The sequence below is a fragment of the Xenopus laevis genome, chromosome 8L (assembly GCF_017654675.1).
Source record: "Xenopus laevis strain J_2021 chromosome 8L, Xenopus_laevis_v10.1, whole genome shotgun sequence".
Taxonomy (NCBI): domain Eukaryota; kingdom Metazoa; phylum Chordata; class Amphibia; order Anura; family Pipidae; genus Xenopus; species Xenopus laevis.
Genome location: NC_054385.1, coordinates 43,325,529 through 43,344,298, shown reverse-complemented (window position 1 = coordinate 43,344,298; position 18,770 = coordinate 43,325,529). Strand labels below are relative to the sequence as shown.

General features: G+C 38.4%; 1 protein-coding gene across 1 annotated transcript in view; it reads left to right on the top strand.

Annotated features, from left to right (window-relative positions):
• LOC108698404 (short transient receptor potential channel 5) overlaps positions 1-18,770 on the top strand; it is a 121,949-nt gene that overhangs the window by 64,667 nt on the left and 38,512 nt on the right. The window contains exon 3 of the mRNA XM_018229862.2: positions 6,657-7,178. Within this exon, the coding sequence (XP_018085351.1) occupies positions 6,657-7,178 (522 nt within the window). The remainder of the gene's footprint in view (positions 1-6,656; positions 7,179-18,770) is intronic.

Sequence of the window (18,770 nt, the reverse complement as noted above, 5' to 3'; positions counted from 1 at the left end):
TTAAAGGGGAGGTTAACCTTTAAGTTAACTTTTAGGGGCACATTTATCAATGACTTTAATTCGACTTTGAATATCGAAGTCAACGTTTTTTTCACCGAATTTGACCGTTTTGCGGTCGAAGTAAAATCGTTCGATGGAAGGATTTCATCCATCGATCGAACGATTTTACTTTGACTTCAAAAAACTTAGAAAACTGCTTTAGAAGGTCCCAATAGGCTAACATAGCACTTCACCAGGTTTAATTTGAAGTATTGAAGTCAACGTTTTTTAAAGAGACAGTACTTCGATTATCGAATGGGTCGAATATTCGAACGATTTTACTTCGAATCAAATTCAAAGTCGTAGTATCCTATTCGATGGTCGAAGTATCCAAAAAATTACATAGAATTTCGAATTTTTTTACTTCGAAAATTCCCTCTAATTCACTTCAACCCTTGATAAATCTGCCCCTTAGTATCTTGTATCTTCTCCTTTGTCTTCTCCTTATCTATTTTCCTATGTTCATCTTTATCACTTGTAGTTGACCCCAACTGAAAGTTTCAAACCGTATAGGGAGTTTGCAGGTTGTAGGTTTTAATCAGGCCTTTTATTCTCCCTGACTCCTTTGAAGGGGATTTCCAGTAAAAGTAAAGTAACATTGGAAACATTATTTTAAGTCTATATATTACATATATATTATATATATATTTATTTCCTTTTTCTCTGTAATAATAAAACAGTACCTTGTACTTGACCCTAACCAGGATATACAGTAATTAATCCTTATTGGAGGCAGATCAATCCTACTGGGGTTATTTAATGTTTAAATATTTTTTTAGTTGACAAAGTATGGAGATCCAAATTACAGAAAGCATAACAGGTCCCATACCTTGAAATCAATATGGACAATGTTTTGTGATATCTTCCATGTTCTGTTATGTTACATATCACTTTCCTCAGTGGATACTGAAAAAGAGACTTACACTAGGAAGCAGTTTTCTCAAAAAAGAATGAAACAGAAGCAGCTCAAAGTTCTGCCAGCTTGTGCTTTAACATGCCTCATTTCCATTTTTCTAGAACTACAAAGGATTTCCACTTCTTTTCCCTTCCATCAGCAGTTACCATGGCAACCTTTGCTTGCTTAATTTGTGCAACTGACAGTGGCCATATTCAATTTTAACTGTCAAAATGTTTTTTTATGAAAGAATATCCAGTGGCAATTAAAAACTATTTAATGTTGCAGGTTGCGGAAAAAGACTCTATTTTAAAATATACCATACTGATCTTGTAGTGCAGTTTAAAGGGGCAGACAGTGGCGTAGAGGACTGAGACTGACATTGTCCTACATTATCTCTTTTTTTAACTACTGGAAATTAACTTGAATAAATAAATAAAAGACTAATAAGAAACAGAGAATTACATAAATATCTGTGCAAGAAGTAGATCAAATTGCTGCAATGACTACCTGACTGACAGTTGCCAAAAGACTTAATTTCCAGGCACAGTCCTTGTTTTTAAAGATCAATAAAGAATTAGGCTAGAAATCCCACTGCTTATATTTTAGGCTGCTGTACTTCACCAAGGCAACCACTACCATTTAGCAGTAAAAATCTGTCCCTCCAAAGGGACAAAAGTCACATAAAGTCTAAGAGCTGACCGGAGCACACTGAGCATGTGCAGTGTCACAGACACTCAAAAGATGACCTACAAAGATTCAAGATCCAAAGTTGCTGTGGAGAACTTTAAAGACCTGGATCATTATCACCAGGGATGCACCAAATGCACTATTTTTGATTTGGCCAAACCCCTGAATCCTTTGTGAAAGATTCAGTCGAATACCGAATCCGTATATGCAAATTAGGGGTGGGAAGTGGAAAACATTTTTTACTTCCTTATTTTGTGACAAAAAGTCAAGCAATTGCCCTTCCCATTACTAATTTGCATATGCAAGTTAGGTTTCGGATTCGGTTCAGCCGGGCAGATTCGGTGTATCCCTAATTACCACTATGAGTTTGCTGAACCTCTGGACTGGTACAAAAAGAATAACATGTACAGAGGTGCTTGAAATTTTGTGAAACGTTTTGAATGTAAATTTCTGCAAAAATATGACCTTAAACAAGAGAACCCAATTATTATTTATGTAGAAACATTGATTCATTCCTTCGATGCATAAGGGATCACAAACTTCCTCGCACCACTAAAAAAAATCAGCATTTTTTAACTGTCTGTCCATGAACATTTTTTCCCATCTTCTGGTTATTTAAACTGACCATACGATGCATGTCAGCGATCTTATGAAGAGAACTAAGTTCTCAGTGCTTGCTTTCATTTTGTGCCTGATAAATCAACTGCATTGTTATAGCCATAACCATTAAGCATTTTAAGAATGCCTGTGGGGAGTGAGCCAGGAATTGGGTAACAATGGGGCCATGACAGGGCTAGAATGTAGGGGACTGGAGGAGTGTGTTAGGAATTAAGGGTGTTCTCGCCTGCCCTCCCCAGAGCAAGGGGGGTTGTGGAGTAGGGGGTAGTATTAGTGTAGAATCACAGCAGGAGGGGCTTCCCTTGAGGGGAGTGGTGATAGTGATAACAAGTGGGGGTGTAACAGGGGTTAGACCTTGGGCCAAAGTGATAGAAGGGGAGAGAGTTACAAAGGAAACCCATGCCTAGATGGACCCCTTAATCTTACTTGTTTTTTGCCTTCAGTGGCTATCGGAGGTTGCAAGAAACTTAATTGTTATACATATATTATAAAAATGTAATTGTTTTCATTGCCCTACACATAGGGGCACATTTACTTCGTTGGAGTGAAGGAATAGAGGAAAAAAAATTCGATTTTCGAATGTTTTTTTTGGCTACTTCGACCATCGAATTGGCTACTTCGACCTTCGACTACGACCTTCGACTTCGAATCGAACGATTCGAATCTAAAAATCGTTTTTAATATTCGACCATTCGATAATCGAAGTACTGTCTCTTTAAAAATTTCTTCGACCCCCTAGTTCGCCACCTAAAACCTACCGAGGCCAATGTTAGCCTATGGGAAAGGTCCCCATAGGCTTGCTAAAATTTTCTGATCGAAGGATAATCCTTCGATCGATGGATTAAAATCCTTTGAATCGTTCGATTCAAAGGATTTAATTGTTCGATCGAACGATTATTTGAACGAATTTCGATATTCGACCCTTGATACATCTGCCCCTTAATTGAGGTTAATATATGTTGGTTATTGTTTATGTAAATTTGTCAGAAAAATAAGCTGCACCCTTTTCCACCCAATGGGCCAGATTCAACTCAATAGAGTTTTCACGTGATGCGTTTTCTGAATTGAATTGCATCACAAACTGAATCTCGTCCTTCTCACGTGATAAACCTTTTCCTTGCTGAATTGAATCTGGCCTATTGTATCTCATGTGGTCTGGTATGATATCTTACTGAAACGGGTGGAGGTGTGCATGGTGTTGTTGGAAGGGATCTGTCAGATTGATGCTGCCCCTGTCGTGTAGTTCATATGGCACATCAGGCCTCCTTCTGTTAAAGCCATTCTCATTTGGCGCAAATGCCCAGCTTCCCTGCAAAGTATGTTCAAATGTGGGCACTTATGATGCTCTTCCATTTTTATTGTGCTAGTCTTGCTGATAACAGTAGCAATACAATTAGCATTTAACACTTTATTCAGCACAGCATTTTCTGTTCACTGGTATTGTCGTGGTTTGGCATTGATGATCCTCATATACCGTAATTAGGGCACATTTAGATCTAACATCATCTTCCAAGGGCTTCATAGTCGCCTCGCCTTAGGAGGAAATGCAGAGCAGAATGTTAATCTGTTTGTGCCCAGGGATGAGGTTAATGGAAAAGTGGATTAAGGCTGAAGTAATTTTACAGTAATTCATTTATTTCATATAGATGTTTTTGTTATATATATATATATATAAAAAGAGCACCTAGTTTGTTGTCATTTACGTCAGCAGCCTGATCATAAGAAAGCACAGTGAAAGCTGGGAATCCAGTCCTATAGAGGTGACAATGCTTTTCGTGGGAATGGGGCTTAGAGGTTGTATTAATCGCTACCATTAACCAAGGGATCAGTAACCTTTAGCATTATGGAGTTACATTTCCCAGCATCTCTTTGCTGGCGGAGCTCCCCATCAATTCAGCACACATGGCTCATTATGAAAAATCGCCCCAATCGTTCTTTCAAATATCTGCACTTTTCAGCAGCTATAATTAACATGCCTGCCCTCTGCCAATGGCTTCCACTTCATTTCCTCCATTCGTTCTTTTTGTCCTTTCTCTATATTGCATTGTGCTACAGAAAAATGTAGGTTCTTTTTAAATAAATACATAGAACTGTAACAAAACAAAAAGCTTTGAACTCTTTGGTTTAAAACAAGTGAACAATTTTGGGGGACAGTGTATCAATAATTTTTTTATCAATTTATTGATTTAATCTTTTTTATTATACTAGAAGGGGGTACCCCTGGAACAGGCAAGGACAAAGGAGGTGCAGAGGGAAAAAATAATAAAGTGTATACACTTGGTGACAACGTTTATGCTCGAAACAATTGTAGTTATTCAAAACAAGAACCATTATAGTCAAGATTCATTCCTAATGGTTGTATAGTGCCTTAATAGAATATGCATTTAGCTTCTTGTTTTAAAAGTTTATCCATAGTATTTCTCCTCTAATATGTGAGGAAACTTTTTCTATGCCATTTACCGACAAAAAGTTGAAGGATCTGTCCGAACAGTGTGCAAAATATCTGGCTACAGTGGTTGTACTTATTTACATTTTTAATGCTGAGTATATGTTCTTTTAAACTACGGCTGGTTTGGCTGACATATTGCTGAGTGCATTTTGTGCAGGTAATAAGATATATGACATTCTTAGCATTAAAATTAATGTATTGTTTTGTGTCATAAATTTTACCTGATGTAGAAGAACAAAAAGTTGTGGTTTTATTTACATAGCTACATGGGATCCACCCTGGCATTTGTGGAAAAGCCACCAAGGACTGGACCTAGGGCAGCAGGATTTTAGGGGGCGGCATGCTGCCCAACCACACCAACATTGGTTCAGAAACACTAGGGGGCACATTTACTTAGCTCAAGTGAAGGATAAGAATAAAAAAAAACTTTGAAGTTTTTTTTGGATACTTCGACCATCGAATTGGCTACTTCGACTTCGAATCGAATGATTCGAACTAAAAATCGTTCGACTATTCGACCATTCGATAGTCGAAGTACTGTCTCTTTAAAAAAAACTTCGACCACCTAAAACCTACCGAGCACCAATGTTAGCCTATGGGGAAGGTCCCCATAAGCTTTCCAAGCTTTTTTTGATCGAAGGAAAATCGTTCGATCAATGGATTGAAATCCTTCGAATCGTTCGATTCGAAGGATTTAATAGTTCGATCAAAGGATTTTTCCTTTGATCATTTGAACAAAGGAAATGCGGTAAATCCTTCGAAGTTGAAGGATTTTACTTCGACGGTCGAATATCGAGGGTTAATAAACCATCGGTATTCGACCAATAGTAAATGTGCCCCTAGGAGATACGATAGTTTTTTAAATTTCCCGTTTGCCAATCCCCATTGCTACAGTCCCGATGATGAACATTTGAGTGAATAAAAGGAAGGGGATGGGGCCGACAAATGACAGCGGGCCTAGGGGCATCCACTATGTAAATCCAGCCCTGGATGCATCTCGAGGCACTGCATTTATACATGCCCACTGTGGTTAGCCAGGAGTCATTTTTAGATTCATTACTTTGCACAAGACTTGGGGAAAGTAAATCTCTGATGGTTCTTGACCGTCTGGAGACAAAGTTACACTTATAACCTAAAATTGTGTCTAGTATAGGATCTGTGCGAATAATTGCTAGATTTTTATTAATAATGTCTTTAATTTGATTGAACTGTGAACTATGGGTTAAGATGCAAGATAGCATATCTGAATGGTTATCCCTCCGTTTAGCAGATTCAGTATTGGTCACTGAGTTATTAGGTTGACCATATTCACCCTTAGTTTTATATTTTTTTATAAAGATTGTGTGGTTTGGCATTCATGCATTTTGACTATAATGTTTCTTTTTTTGTATAACTACAATTGTTTTGAACATAAAAGTTGTCACCAAGTGTATACACTATATTATTCTGACTGTGATTTTTATTTACAAAAATATCTCTCAAATGTGAAAACTTCTTTTTAAATCTTTTAAAACTTGTATTTCTATATATAACTTTGGATAGCCTAACTCTTTTTGTATCAAACCTTGTGATTAGCTGTCCTAAACTCGTATTTGATTGGTTCAAATTCATTTAAATATTTGTGTGTGTTCAGAAGATGTCCAGCCTATGATTAAGTGTCACCATGGCACGAAACGCGTTAAGCCACATCATTTGAGATGGTTTTTCATTATATAAAATATATTTTTAACTGCATCAAGCTTTGGAGTGAAGACTTGTTTGTGCCAGCCCTGCTTTGGAAAGTATGTAAGTAGCACAGCAACCATGACGAGTGTATTTGCAGTGGATCTCTCATCATTTTTTATAAATGCAATTCACATGTATTTAAATCCAATCCTAACATTTAGCCAAGATTTCTTATTAGCTTTTATTGTTATTTGTTTTCTCTTTATCACAATGGATTTATATTGTGTTTCTGTTTCCTAGGTGCCAACCTTAATGATGGACACACAGTTTTCTGAGTTTACCCCGGACATTACTCCTATCATGTTGGCAGCTCACGCTAATAACTACGAAATTATAAAACTCCTAGTCCAAAGAAGAGTAACCATCCCTCGACCACACCAGATACGTTGCAACTGTGTGGAGTGTGTCTCCAGCTCAGAAGTTGACAGCCTTAGGCACTCCAGGTCAAGGCTCAACATTTACAAGGCTCTTGCGAGCCCCTCTCTGATTGCCTTATCTAGTGAGGATCCCATCCTGACTGCTTTTCGCCTTGGCTGGGAACTGAAAGAGCTCAGCAAAGTGGAGAATGAATTTAAGGCAGAATATGAAGAACTGTCTCAACAGTGTAAGAAATTTGCCAAGGACTTGCTTGATCAAGCTCGAAGCTCTAGAGAACTGGAGATTATCCTCAACCACAGGGATGACCAAAGTGAGGAGCTGGACCCTCAGAAGTGTCATGACCTTGCAAAACTGAAAGTAGCAATAAAGTATCACCAGAAGGAGGTGAGATTTCTCAAAGTCATTAACTACCTATAGGAAGAGGCTTAATATAAATATGTAGAATATTCTATATGTTCTACTTGTTTACTTGTTGAAAAAAAATTATTGCATAAATTCTGACATTTGATTTGCACCACAGAGTAATATCTGGTAAAGACCATGACGTTATAATACTGCTATGATAAACATATGGAGTAAAATGTGTATACAGTATATTGTAATGCAATGTATCATGTGCCATATTGTTTTTACTACCTTATTTCCTTGGTTGTTAAATCCCCAGTGCAGGATCAGGTTGAACCTCTGCAGAAAGCAGAAGTTGTTTAGGTATGGAATGAGTGCATGCTATAAATCTGTAAGGCCCTAACCATGGCTTTTTTCTTATTTCTTAAACATAAGTGACGTGATTGTTATACATTTATGCATGGCACAAGAGAATGATTAATCCACATGACAGAACTTCTTTATTCTTTAAAATGCATACTAGTTTCCCAATTCATTAGAAAAATTAACCACTTTATATTTCTCTGGTGTCTTAAGATGTATTAACTGTCATACTGGCTGAGGCTGCATGGCTTTATGATATAATGGGTTTAGATTCAATGAAACCTTTGCTCCTATTTCTGTTTCTGATTTCCTTAGACTTTAATGGACTTTAATTGGTAATCTCGACCAATGTATGAGGCAATTTACGATGCTTGGCAAATGCTGCATTGTAAATGGAATAATTTTACATATATGTGTATATATATATATATATTAGACAAATACAAGAGTCCTCTGCACTCAACCCATTATCAATATATTTAAGACAGAGACATTTTGTGCATACTGCTACTGAAAAATGCCTTACCCTTTAAACAAAACAGGGATTGTTTGTCCATATATTGCAATATATTTAAGCTGGCCAACTACGTCAAAGTCATCCCATATCTGGCCAGTCCTATGCTCAATTTTATCTGATTCATTAAGAATTCTATTGCTTCATTATACATTTTACAAAGGGACTAGGTTTTACCTGCAACTTACTTGCTGCTTTCAAAGTAAAACTCCAAAACTTGGTTGCCCTTTTATTAGACACCAGTGGGATCACCTGACTATATCTTGGAAGGGTGGGAGCTACAACATGGAGCTGGTCACTGCTCCTGTATAAACTATAACAAACAAGGGAAAGTTGTGCTCACCACTATTTTTTAAAACCATTAGGCGGGTTTTAGCTCCATGTTATAGCTCTTTTTTAAGGAACTTCAACAATAGATCTTAAGAAAACATAGGAAGCAAACCTGTGATCATCCTTGCTTTTTGGGGAGTCACCCATATTTAAAGTGTTGTGTTGCTGGAGCAAGGGCATAACTGGGCATGGGAAAGTAATGGAGTGTGTAGTGGGTGCAGCCAAAAAGGATCCACATTCTATATTTACGATGCTGACATCTGTCAGATAACTATGTTCAGACTGAGAGAGTCAATGCTGGAAATTGGGGAAAGGCAGTATGCCATTCCACCAATTCTTTATTGCTAATGAAATAGCAATCCCGCAGGAAAGATGCAACAGTCCTGGGAACTTTTATTGTAACACTGGAGCTTTATTTTGCTCCTCTCCACTTCCACTTGCTTTAAAATACATAATCTGCAGAGCTGACATTTTCTAACTTCCTATAGCTTGAGATACAGCTTGTTCTCTTATAAAAACATACAGGGAATGGATAGGCTGGAAAGTGAACTTTGAACTTGCCTTCTTCTATCCAATGCCCTATAATATTTTGAGAAAGAAACCATGTTTCAAGCTGTAGGAAGAAAGGATATAACATATCTTCATAAAGACATGAAAAATATATATTGTATAACTAATAAAATATAAACCTGAATTAGGTGAAAGGAGAAAGGGTGGATATTAAAATATAAAACTGAAAACAGAGATAGAAGAAATGGTGAATAAAGCTAAGAGGGTTGGATAGCAGGATAAAATAGTTGAAAAGATTAGAGAAAAGTAAATGGAAAGGTAAAAAAGGACAAGGAAAATGAATATATACAGTGGAAGATAAAGGGGGAAAGAAGATCAATGCAGAGAAGGCAAGAGTAAGGTTGTTTTGGGGAGCAGATTGTGGATCAGTGAGTGGATGATAAATATTATATAATGTGATTTTGTGTCAGGCAGAGGGGAGGGTGGGGGAATATAAAATATGCAGGGACCCTACTGTGTCATGGCATTGAAAGGACAATGCTGTATAATCAAAAATACAAGGGTTGATATTGTGTCATTAAATGCTGGTTTACTGTGTCATGTATTGCTGGGAAATAGTCACTGTGTCAAGAACTGCAGGGGCTTTTCCATTTTATTTTTAAGTGCTACTGTATAATGGGCTTGCTGGTGGGTGTGTCAGTAGGCAGGCCTTAATATTTAAATGCAGTGGGCTTGTTTTTCTTTCATCCCTTCACCTTTTTTTAATGCACTTCAGCCACTGGAGAAAGCAATGTAGCTGTTACATGGATATGATTTAATGCAGAAACATTACTGTTCCAAAACAAAAAACTAAAATATTGTTAAGCATTGGCTTACTATATAGATAATTATTTGTCAAGGTTCAAAACCTGCCACATGCCTGGACATTTTTTTGTACAGGTATTCTGACCACAAACTCAAAGAACACATTTTAAAGTGAACGTTATGTACTTGAAAGGAAGAATAATCTTGAAGATTCTTGGAGGGTTATATGTCAAGTGGTGCACTGAGCTCAGTTAAAGAAGTTCTGCTGGATTGCATGGGGGATGTATGAAGGTGTATTACATGACACCACTTGATCTATAAATCTGAAAAGCTCTTTGGTGTTTTTTTACTTGCAAAGACTTTCAATCTTGTAATATATTGCTGCTCTTCCTTGCTCACAAGCCCATACTATTCCCATATTGCTTCTCAACCCTTTTGGACTCTTTATGCCTATTGTCTCTTTTTGTGTAATCCTCTATAATACAGTATTTTAAAGCACATCATCCAAACTACTGCATGAGAGTAAATACGTCATCAAGCACAAATACATCAATTACTCCAAAAAAAAGGAAAGAGCCTGCCTGTCCCACAGAGGCTTTCATTATAGTGGAAAATCCAATATTTCCTATTCAGCAGAGTGTCGCCATGAAACAGATGCTTGTGGCGTAACCTGTCAATAGTAGCAGAGAGCTTTTATAGATTGTGTGTATATCTTCCAGCTAAATACAGGCACAAAGAGCACATGAAAACTGTATGACCTCTTGCTTGTCATATTACACCCTGGCATCCTCAAGGACGTATTAAAGAACAAAACCTCCAACCTTTCACTCCAGGCGTGATTTATTTTCTGTAATCCTGCCAGCTCACCTGACATCAATTCACCTTCCCACACTACCAGTTCCTTAAGTTCCCACAACCTAAGCCTACATTGGGGGTCTCCCTGGCTGGCAACAAGCTTGCCAGGCATTACCCTACTATTTTCCTTATTCAGGCCACAGCTTCCCTATCGACCTAATCTACTTGCCTGTCACTTCTACTGTAGTTTTGCTTTCGTTTAACAGGACTAATCAACTAGCTAACAATACTTTAAGGGACGATCAACAAGAACAGGTTCTTGCAAAGATAAATCCTTCACTTTTTGGTAACTGATTCAGTATCTTCTGCCAGGCCAAAGTGCCCTTTTCTCTATTTCAGCTTCTTTATACAAATTAGACCAGGGGTTCCCAACCTTTTGCAACACGAGCATGAAAAAAGCTCCTGGTGATGCCAGATAAGGGCGTTGGTAGCTCTACTGAAGACGCAGTACATCTGGTTTTTATGTAACCAAAACTTTGCTCCAAGCCAGGAATCCAAAAATTAGCACCTGCTTTGAGGCCACTGGGAGCAACATTGAAGGGGTGGGTGAGCAAAATGTTGCTTGAGAGGCTTTGGTTGGGGATCACTGCTTTAGACTTTCTCTTCTACTGGAAACCAAAATGGATGTCACAAAACCAAGGCACAACCTTACAGGTTATGGCCATCTAGTGCTCAACTGGAAAATTACATATACATATACAGAAAACACTTTCTCCTCTTACACATGTAGGTATAATCCCCTGTTTCGTTAATGTGTGCAAAGAATTGTCTATTAATATAATTCATGTTCCAAGAAATTGGTAACTAGGTGCATTGTTCCTTTTTCACATTTTTTACACATTCATTGGCACAGCTCCTCTCCATTGTCTTCTGTAAGGCATAGTAATCACATTTACCATATTACGTAAGAATCTTTGTTTAGTTTTATAGCCCAGCATAACTACCATCTGCTCGTTCATCGCAGCACAGACTAGCTGTAATATGCATCAATGATTGGCAGCTACAAGATATTTTTTAGTCACCAGAAAAAACACCCTTGTTAATTTATGCCTTTGCCGGGCTTGATTATGATTATGTTAACTAAATCATCAATTTAAACCCATTATTGGGTGAAATGGGGGTTTACCTGTATCTCGCATTCAGCTGAAATTGTATTGTTTAATAAAAAAACAACTGCCCAGTTTTGTTTACTTTTAAACATGCTGGAAAATGTAGGCCTGTGGGTCAGACAACTGTAATGAGGTCACACACAGCATATGGACAACTAAATAGCAGCAGTTCCATGACTTGGCATGTGGCACGAGAAAGGAGATTAGTGCCACAGTTCACATTTCCAGATTGGCTGCTGATCTCAAACCTAGATTCTGTGTATTTAGCGTAATCACGTTTGATGAAATTGCACTTGATTTATGGACATTATTTAGGACTAATGTTTGGGGTGAAGGAAATATGACCGGCCACCTTTATCTTCTTTTTCCAAGCCCTTCTGTTGGGCTAAAGAATATTTTCTTCCATAATGTTCATATTTTTTTTTCCTGCTTGACTGAGTTACAGCATGTGCATGAGAAAATGTGAATGGAAAGAAGGCTGGAGGAGGCAGTAAAGAATGATAAGTGAGACGAATGGTGGAAGTGGATAACTAGGTCTATGGCTGTGAGGTAATAGAAACATTAATAACATTGCTGTCACACAGGCACGTTATTTATAATTATGCTGGAAAAATCATTCAGGTTCATTGAGTGAGGGCAAAACAAGTCAATAGTTCGTCTCACGTTATAGATGCAATTATGTCTTATCAATAGTTCTCCTAAAAGCATACATGCACACACACAAGTACCCAGAGACACACACTACACTACTGTACCTGAATTGCAGTTAAAGCTTTTGGAACAGCCATCTTCTTTTGTCACTGTATTGTTAGTATAATTGGAATTACGTATGACAACGGCAAGGACAAATACTTGCCCTGCTACTCCGCTAACGGCCTAGAAATAGCAGGTTACAGACACTATAAAATTAAGATGGAATTGCTTTGGCCACAGCTTTATTGAACGGTACGTTGCCATAACACTTTATTAAAGGATAAGTAAACCTTTAAAATAAGTGAGTGTGAAATTGACGAGGGTGCTATTTAAAGCACTTTTGTAATTTACATTTATTATTTATTTTTCTTTAATTCCAAGATATAAAGGGAAATATGTACTGTTAATATAAATAAATTGTATTACAACAGCACCACCTGCTGGTCATTTTCCCACCATTCTGACCACCAAATAGTCAAGGAAGTTGTCAGGAGAAATAAAGAGGCTGCTCTGATGTTCTTTTGCTTAGGAAAAAAATTAAAAACTTTTCTCAAACCTTTCCTAAGCAGAAGAACCTCAGAGCAGCCTCTTTATTTTCTCTTTATTTCCGGGCTGAGCTCCCCTGCAAAAAATCTTTGGAGGGGCCCAGCGCTGACTGAAGGGAGCAGTTTCCACGGGCTCTCCCCCCCCTGCGAAAAAACGTTCATGGAGCCGGCCCAACAGCAGGGAGCAGCTTCACTGGTTCGACCCCTGGTGAAAATAATTAATGGGGCCGGGCCAGACTGCGGGGAGCAGTTTCCCGAACTCCCCCTGCCCCCGGCAAAAAAAATTGTTGAAGGGGCTGGGCGGAAGGAAGCAGCTACCGCCAGCTCTTCCCCCCAGCGAAAAATCGTCAATGGGGTCGGGCCCGACTGCAGGGAGCAGCATCCTCGGCTCTCCCCTCCCACCTGCTAACAATTGCTGATTCACCCCCCCCTCCCCGTGACAAAATGTTTAAAGGGGCCAACTACAAGGAGCAGCTTTCCGGGTCTCCTCTCCTGTCTGTTCAAGTACATTCGCGCCTGCCATCACAGGTAGAAGCTGACCCAAAGCTATAAAGTAAGCTGACCCCGAGGTCCAGGCCCCCCTTCCCCCCCAGCATGGTCTGCTTCCTCTATAGTTACACCACTGGTCTGGCTCTAAGTCCCTGGCAATGGTTCCACATACAGTAGGTTCCTTTTTTATGTCAACAGAAGGGAAGGCTCTTTCTTTTTTCAGCACAATAATGTCCCTATGCACATAGCAAGGTCCAAATACAGTTATTATTCTTTATTACAGAGTTCTGACCCAACTGAAAACCTGCGGCATGAGTCCCAACTGCAAGCAGGACAGATCCCCCAACATCAGTGTAAAACCTCACACATTCTTTTGAAGTTGAATGGATGCAAATTCCACAAATTATGTTTCAAATTATAGTTCAAATCTAATGGAAAGAATTCCAAGAAGAGTAAAGACTGCTGTTGCAGCAAAGGAGGACCAAATATATCGATATCATTGTTTTGGAAATTAAATGTTGGACTGGCAGGTGTCTGGATATTTTGGCCATATTGTGTATACGTATATATATATATATACAGACACACATATTAATGAACAGGTTATTAGGAAATACAGGCTCTCTCATAGATTTTGGAAAGTGCTATTGAGTATAATGTACATAGCTGAATAAAGATTTGCTGCTTTTATGTGATAACGGTATTGATGTAATATGCTTATGCAAGCAAAATGGTTCCCTTAGGTAAGTTTAGGAATAAAACTTAGTTCTGTAACTCTGATAAGTTTCTTTTCAAAATATTCTTCAAATACTCAGTGTGATGGATTAATATTAAGCGTTATGAGACACCATGCCATATAGGGCTTCTATATAATTTCCTACTTACAGTAACCCTCAACAATACAAACTATAGCTCAATCCCTGCCTTCTGTAAGAGCATCACACATTAAAGCATAAATACTAATCTACAGTAATTCCTACCTACCACTGGGCTGACCTGAGCTTCCCAAATATTTTGGGGAACAGGGAACTGGAAATTTTCCATCCCTCACGTCAAAATGTGATCTAAATGTGAGTCTTTAGGCATAAGTCTGCTTGATGCAGCCCACAGTGGGGACCATGGAATTATCCTGTTTAAAGGTAGCAGTAGTTCCAGGGTCCCTCTGCATCAAAAGGTGCACTTGTGTGTGATTTAGAAAAGGAGGCATCAGTGCTGAGCACATCCATAGGTAAGTGCAAAGTGTTGTACATTTTTGTGCAATCACAACTGTGGCTGTGGAGGTAAATGAACCATCAAATATGGTTCACACTTCATTAAAAAAAAACATATCATCCTAATGCTTGGATCTGGCCTGTCTTGGGAAAAGACAAACCTAAAATACTGATGCTTAAAACAAAAGAGCACACATTAAAACTCTGGTGCAAAATAAGGTTTAAATATAAACTAGCATCAACCCCATGTCTGTTAAATTTACATTTCAGTAACCCTCTATTTCAGCCAGCTCTGCCTCCACAATATATGTAACGCTGGAAAGGTAGCCCTTTCTTCACTCTAAGAGATATGACTGATAAGTTTTTCTGTTTTATAATTTGTTCATAGGGTTTCCCCAGGAGTAGATTGAGAATGCCTTTATCTAGGGTATAAAGCGTGATCTGGCGTAGTAATACCAGGATTTCATCCCAGAATGATTGTATTTGGGGACAAAACCAAAATATATGGGGTAGATCTCTTTGGTGCCCGCATCCTCTCCAGCAGTAGGGAGGAGGTACTGGGAACAATCTGTGAAACTTAGTTGGTGTGTGGTACAAAAACATGAGTATTTTGAAAATATTTTACTGTTGGACACAATTGATCCCTCGTTTAGTCCTGTCCCATTTAGCATCCCATTCTTTTTAATCGATTGTCCTCACTATGCAGACCTCCCATTTTTTGCATGTACTCTATTTGCCAACAGTATAGGAGCAAAATAGTGTTTTAGTTGGAGAAATTCATACCATTGCAAAGACAGACCTTTGCTCTTTTTGAGAAGAAATAAAAATTACAAGTTACAATAAAATAGGATATTTGCTTCAAATCTAAAAAAAATCAAAATAATATAGAAAGTTGGTCAATTCAAAAGAATAATTTGATTATTGACATTAGGGTTCTTAAACATGAAAACAAATGTGAGTTTTCATATAGATTCCGGTCCTTTCAACCTCACACAACACAGAGGCCTAACCGTATGCCGAGACCCACAACACAATATGGCATATACTGTAGACATTTAAACACAAATCATCTACTCGAAAAAGGAAATTCTCTGGAAGCCAATTAACAAATGTAAAAAGTCCAAAGATGAACAGTTGAAATTATGGATAACATATATAACAAATGTATTATAGAAAAAAAAGTTATTACAGAATCCAACTCCATGCCTTTTGTTTTGGCAGAGCTCTTCATGGAAATGACAATGCGGAACTCTGGAAATGATAAGGCTCCAGCGTAAAAGAATTGTGTATTGAATAACGATAACCATTATTAAAGCGCCATCATTTTCTCACCCTCCTGCTGACCTTGGGATGCCTCTCAAGGTCCCTGCAGAAGTGCAGATGCTGCATATAAAGTGGTCAAGGCAGTGAAGTTATTTATAAGTGCTGAGCCCTGTGATTTTCTTTCCTCTGCGGTAGAATTGGGAGTTCAGCCTGCAAGTGTTCTGCCCACACTGAGACACTGAAGGACGAGTGGAGATAATCAGCAGTGCCCATGGCATCCCTGCTTATCCTTTGCAGCCAAAGTTCTTGTTCTGTATAGTTTAGTATATGTAGCAGTGCAGTCTTCGAGCAAAGTATATAGCCATATGACCATAGAATTAATCATGTTCCATGTCTTCTGTAACACTCTTTTTTTAGACCCCTTCTTCGATCACTCAGGCAATAACACACTCCTACCCACTTACACTCAAACATGAGCCTTTGTTTCATTTGAAAGAATGATGTCCCTGCTCAATTGTCACCAATTGTCTTTAAGCAACTCAAAATGATTGATTAAAGGAGCAATATTCCAACAACAGAAGCACTGGGTACCAGGGCTGTATTTTACTTGAGGGCTGTTATCTGGGGTGACAGCCTATAAGTGGGGGGCCATATAGAACAAATAATTCCCCTGGTGGTCCCGGCAGCAGAGTTGCAAGATCACACTTGTGACCCAAGGCGAATGCATTATTTACCTTTTGTTACTTAACCACTCACACTCCTTGGAGGGGCCAAATATACTTGCAAAATAGCCTTCAATATTTTACACTCTACTCATAGGATCTAACCATCACTTTGAACCTTATCTTATATAAACAGAAGAGTAAATAGTATGTTCAGATTTTAAGTAAGGCTGCTATAGTTATTTATAGAGATGGGTGCTGCAAACTGCATTCACTTCTATGCCGCCTCACAGAATGATTCTAACTTAATGGCCAATTACACTTTCAATACGTGAATGTTATAGTCTTGTTTTGCAGGAAGAGCGTTGCAGCTTTGATGTGAGTGAAAGTGATAGGGACCTTAGATTTTAAGCTTTAATGATGGCAGGGACTGATGAATGATGTCTCTGTATCTGGTGCCATGGATCTGCCAGTGCCAGTTTCCTCTGGGTGCCCCTCTTACACCCCAAAAACATACATGTATGTGTGTGTTAGGGATCAGACTTTAAATACCACTGGTATTGGTGTGAATGATGAACAAGTTGTACTAATACAGTAAACCATGGCAACCAATAAAATATAACTTTAAGTTGCAGCTGGCTAAACCAAGCTAATTACTGATTGGGTGGGTGAAAGCCCAGGTGCAATTTGCCCAGTGTTGCAGGAACATAGAGCATGAAGCCAGCCAGATTAATACAGATCAGGTAGAATGCTCATTGAAGAATATTCTTGCTTTCAATGTTGTTGCTTTAATAACACAGCCCTGATGCTGCTGGTCTACAGCTCCCAGCATTCCTTAATCCTTGATAATATGCTGTTGAGTTTTGAAATTCCCTTTAATGAACTGCACCTACATGTTGGATGGTGTCATATACCAAACTGCAAAAGAGATGGAAGGTTTTGGGACATTTTTCACAACCTACGATAGTAACATTTCCACTGTACCCCCATACAAAAGCCATTCCTATTCACAGTTTCTGTTTCCTTTACATTGTAATACAGAGACTTCTTATATTTGGAGGGTGGCATTGCTCCTTAATCTTCCTTACTTTCCCGTGTTTTTGGTGCCAAGCTTATATTGCAAGCTCTGCAAGGCACAAACTCAGAGCCTGAAAATAATGTGCACAGAGCATTATGGATACAGTTTTCATTGATTTAAGATGTTTGGCCTCAGTTTTTGGCCTGATAACAATAACACACAGATTTCTGTCATTTATAAATCTCCAAAATACTGGACATAACGTGGTACATATAATATTCACTCATTTGCTCTAAAGAGTGCAAGAGTTAGTATTGTTAGCGTGTCCAAGTCTAGGGCAGCAGAATTTCCCTAAACTCTTCCATTCTTTATCTTCTTTAGTGGGCATGCCTACACGAGAACTCTTCAGTGAGCACCATGTCTATCCAAACTAAGTCAATATCTAGCATTGCACGCTGTTTTTTTTTACTGTAACTGAAGCTTTATTTGAACAAGTTTTTGGTAGAGCAAAAGGGAAGATTGTTGAGTTTTCAGTACAACTTTATTCTCCATTGCACCCCATTTGAGAAGCCGTGTACTACAACTGGACTAAGTCCAGGAACAAATGTCTCTGGAATTGTGCAAAATGTAATTTCTAATTTAAATGTACTATTAGGTCATTTATTTTCTCTATTGTTACCCATAATACCCTAAATACATATTATAGGTAGGATGTGCCCCAATATTCCATCTACTTTTAAAGGGACTAGTTATTATTTTATCCCCATTAAGGTTAAACAGTTAAGAGCTGATCCTGCAGTTGGGAGGGGTTGCTGTTTCCTTTTCTTGATGAGAGTGTAACCTGGCCATTTTCTTTATTGGCCATGAGTTGTCAGACTTCCCTAGTCTTTTTAAAGGGGAAGGCACCATATGCATGTTCTCTTTGGATCCTAGGTGATGGAGGAGGTGGATGGTACTTAGAGCCTGAGGTGGAGGTAATCCTCAGTAGATGAAGATAGTGTTAAAGTACATTGCTTCATTTACCAATAGAATTACAGTATTCACTGTATTTCCCAGCCTATTATTATTTTCTCAATATGTTAAAAGAACTGATTTCCTGGCGTGACAAACTAATGAAAGCAGGAGAATGTCAAACTAAAAGCCAGAATGAATAAAGCTGGCACAAATGATTGCAGAAGGAAACAATGTAAGGTTGAGGCAGCACACTAATAAACGACTTATTTGGCAACAACTATATGCATAAAATATATTTGCAAATAGGATAT